At 28.4% G+C, this 1,708-nt stretch overlaps 1 protein-coding gene across 1 annotated transcript in view; it reads right to left on the reverse strand.

Annotated features, from left to right (window-relative positions):
• The window catches only part of LOC106470538 (nucleolar protein of 40 kDa-like), a 53,470-nt gene that overhangs the window by 7,567 nt on the left and 44,195 nt on the right, over nucleotides 1–1,708 (reverse strand). The window contains exons 5-6 of the mRNA XM_013931098.2: nucleotides 1,351–1,451; nucleotides 32–141 (exon numbers count right to left, since the gene is read on the reverse strand). Of these exons, the coding sequence (XP_013786552.1) occupies nucleotides 32–141; nucleotides 1,351–1,451 (211 nt within the window). The remainder of the gene's footprint in view (nucleotides 1–31; nucleotides 142–1,350; nucleotides 1,452–1,708) is intronic.

Consider the following 1,708-nt stretch of genomic DNA (forward strand, 5'->3'; position numbering starts at 1 on the left):
TGTACGAAGGCAAACATTACAGATGACAAACCTTTCCAGTTTGGACATTCTGTTGTGATTCTGTTTCTTGTTCTTCCATATCAGGAAGTAGGGTGTAAACCATTCCACCAGGTTGCTGGAAACAGTCTTTTGCTAGATGACCTTCATGTAAAGATTATGGCATTCAATGAACCATAATTACAAACTTCTATAGAAGAACTGAGCAGATTTCAAAACAGTTTTCAATTTATAAAAAGTAAAGAATTATCTTATAAGGAAAAAGAAACCTAGCAGTAGCCTCTTCTGGTAATTAAAATAAGTAACTGGGATACTGTCACAATAAATAAATTTGAACGATTTTTTTGATTTTTTTAAAATGTTCTCTAAACTTTCCAGTAACAGGCATCATTTTTATGTACTTAGGTCCACTAAATATTAAGCTACAGAAATTTGTCATTTCTATTTCTACCTCCTGGGAAGATTGTCTTAAATTGTTAAAACTTTAAGAAGTGTTCAAAAGTCTATGGCTAACTTTTTGAACGCTTTCAAATTTATATATAATGCCATCAGAAGACCCTACAATTGTAAAATGTAAATAATTTCTACCCTTCATAACTTGGCAGATTTCAATAAATAGACATACAACTGCTGAATATTAAACTTGGATATGTTCAATTAACTTTGATGAGGAAAATATATTACAATAGATGCATGAATAATATATAAATTTCATCTGATCTGTAAAACTTGTAAAAAATTGGAGCTTTTAAATTTAGTTGTGTCAACCAATGAGATAATTCAATTTCTTATACACCATACCGAAAAACACAGTATATAAGTTTAACAATCATTGCTTAACATCCTACTTCATTACACTCAAACATTTAATTTACAAACTTTATTATGGTTATCAATGATATAAATCTGATAAATAAGCTCCAATAAACTTGTTAGTGATTACCAATTATATATATATTTTAATAATATGATGATGCTCAAATCAGTGTAGTGGTAAATCCAGATTTTACTGTAACCAACTGACAAAAAATTAAAAGTGTCCTATTACAAATTTATAATGAATAGACACTCATCCTTCTACCCACTGCAACTATCATTACTAATACTATAAGCTTAAAACATAATTGACATATGTTCATCACATAAATTTATTTTTAACTATTAATCAGCAACAAAATAATTAATGCTATTATACACACACCCTTCACCACTACTACTACTCATAAGGATTAATTTATAGAGTATAAGAACAAAGTGAACTAATTTTTAATGAAAAATTGTCATGAGTTACTTTCAAATTTCATCTTGTTTTTTTCCATGGTATTAAGCAAAACTGTGACAATTTTTTTTTACCTCTTGTTCCACATTTCTTACAAATTGTGTTATAAACAGCTTCCAAGGTGATTTTTTTTTTTTCATAGTGATTGCAGATCTTTCGTCTGTTTTCATCTTGTCTATGGAAATAAATGAATCAAGAATTTTAGGTGGTGGGCATTAAAAAATCAAACATATGAAGGTATTAGAAGAGAAGTTCATTTGAAAATAGTATTTATGCAAAAAAAAGTGGACAGATTTGTTAACTTACTAAATATTTATATCCTAATTGTGAAAGTATCTGGCTTCATTCAGGTTATTTGGTTAATATATTCTAGATGTTTGTTTGTTTGTAATTAAGTCACTAAAGCTACACAATGGGCTATACTGTGCTCTG

This window comes from Limulus polyphemus, unplaced genomic scaffold (assembly GCF_000517525.1).
Source record: "Limulus polyphemus unplaced genomic scaffold, Limulus_polyphemus-2.1.2 Scaffold4072, whole genome shotgun sequence".
Lineage (NCBI taxonomy): Eukaryota > Metazoa > Arthropoda > Merostomata > Xiphosura > Limulidae > Limulus > Limulus polyphemus.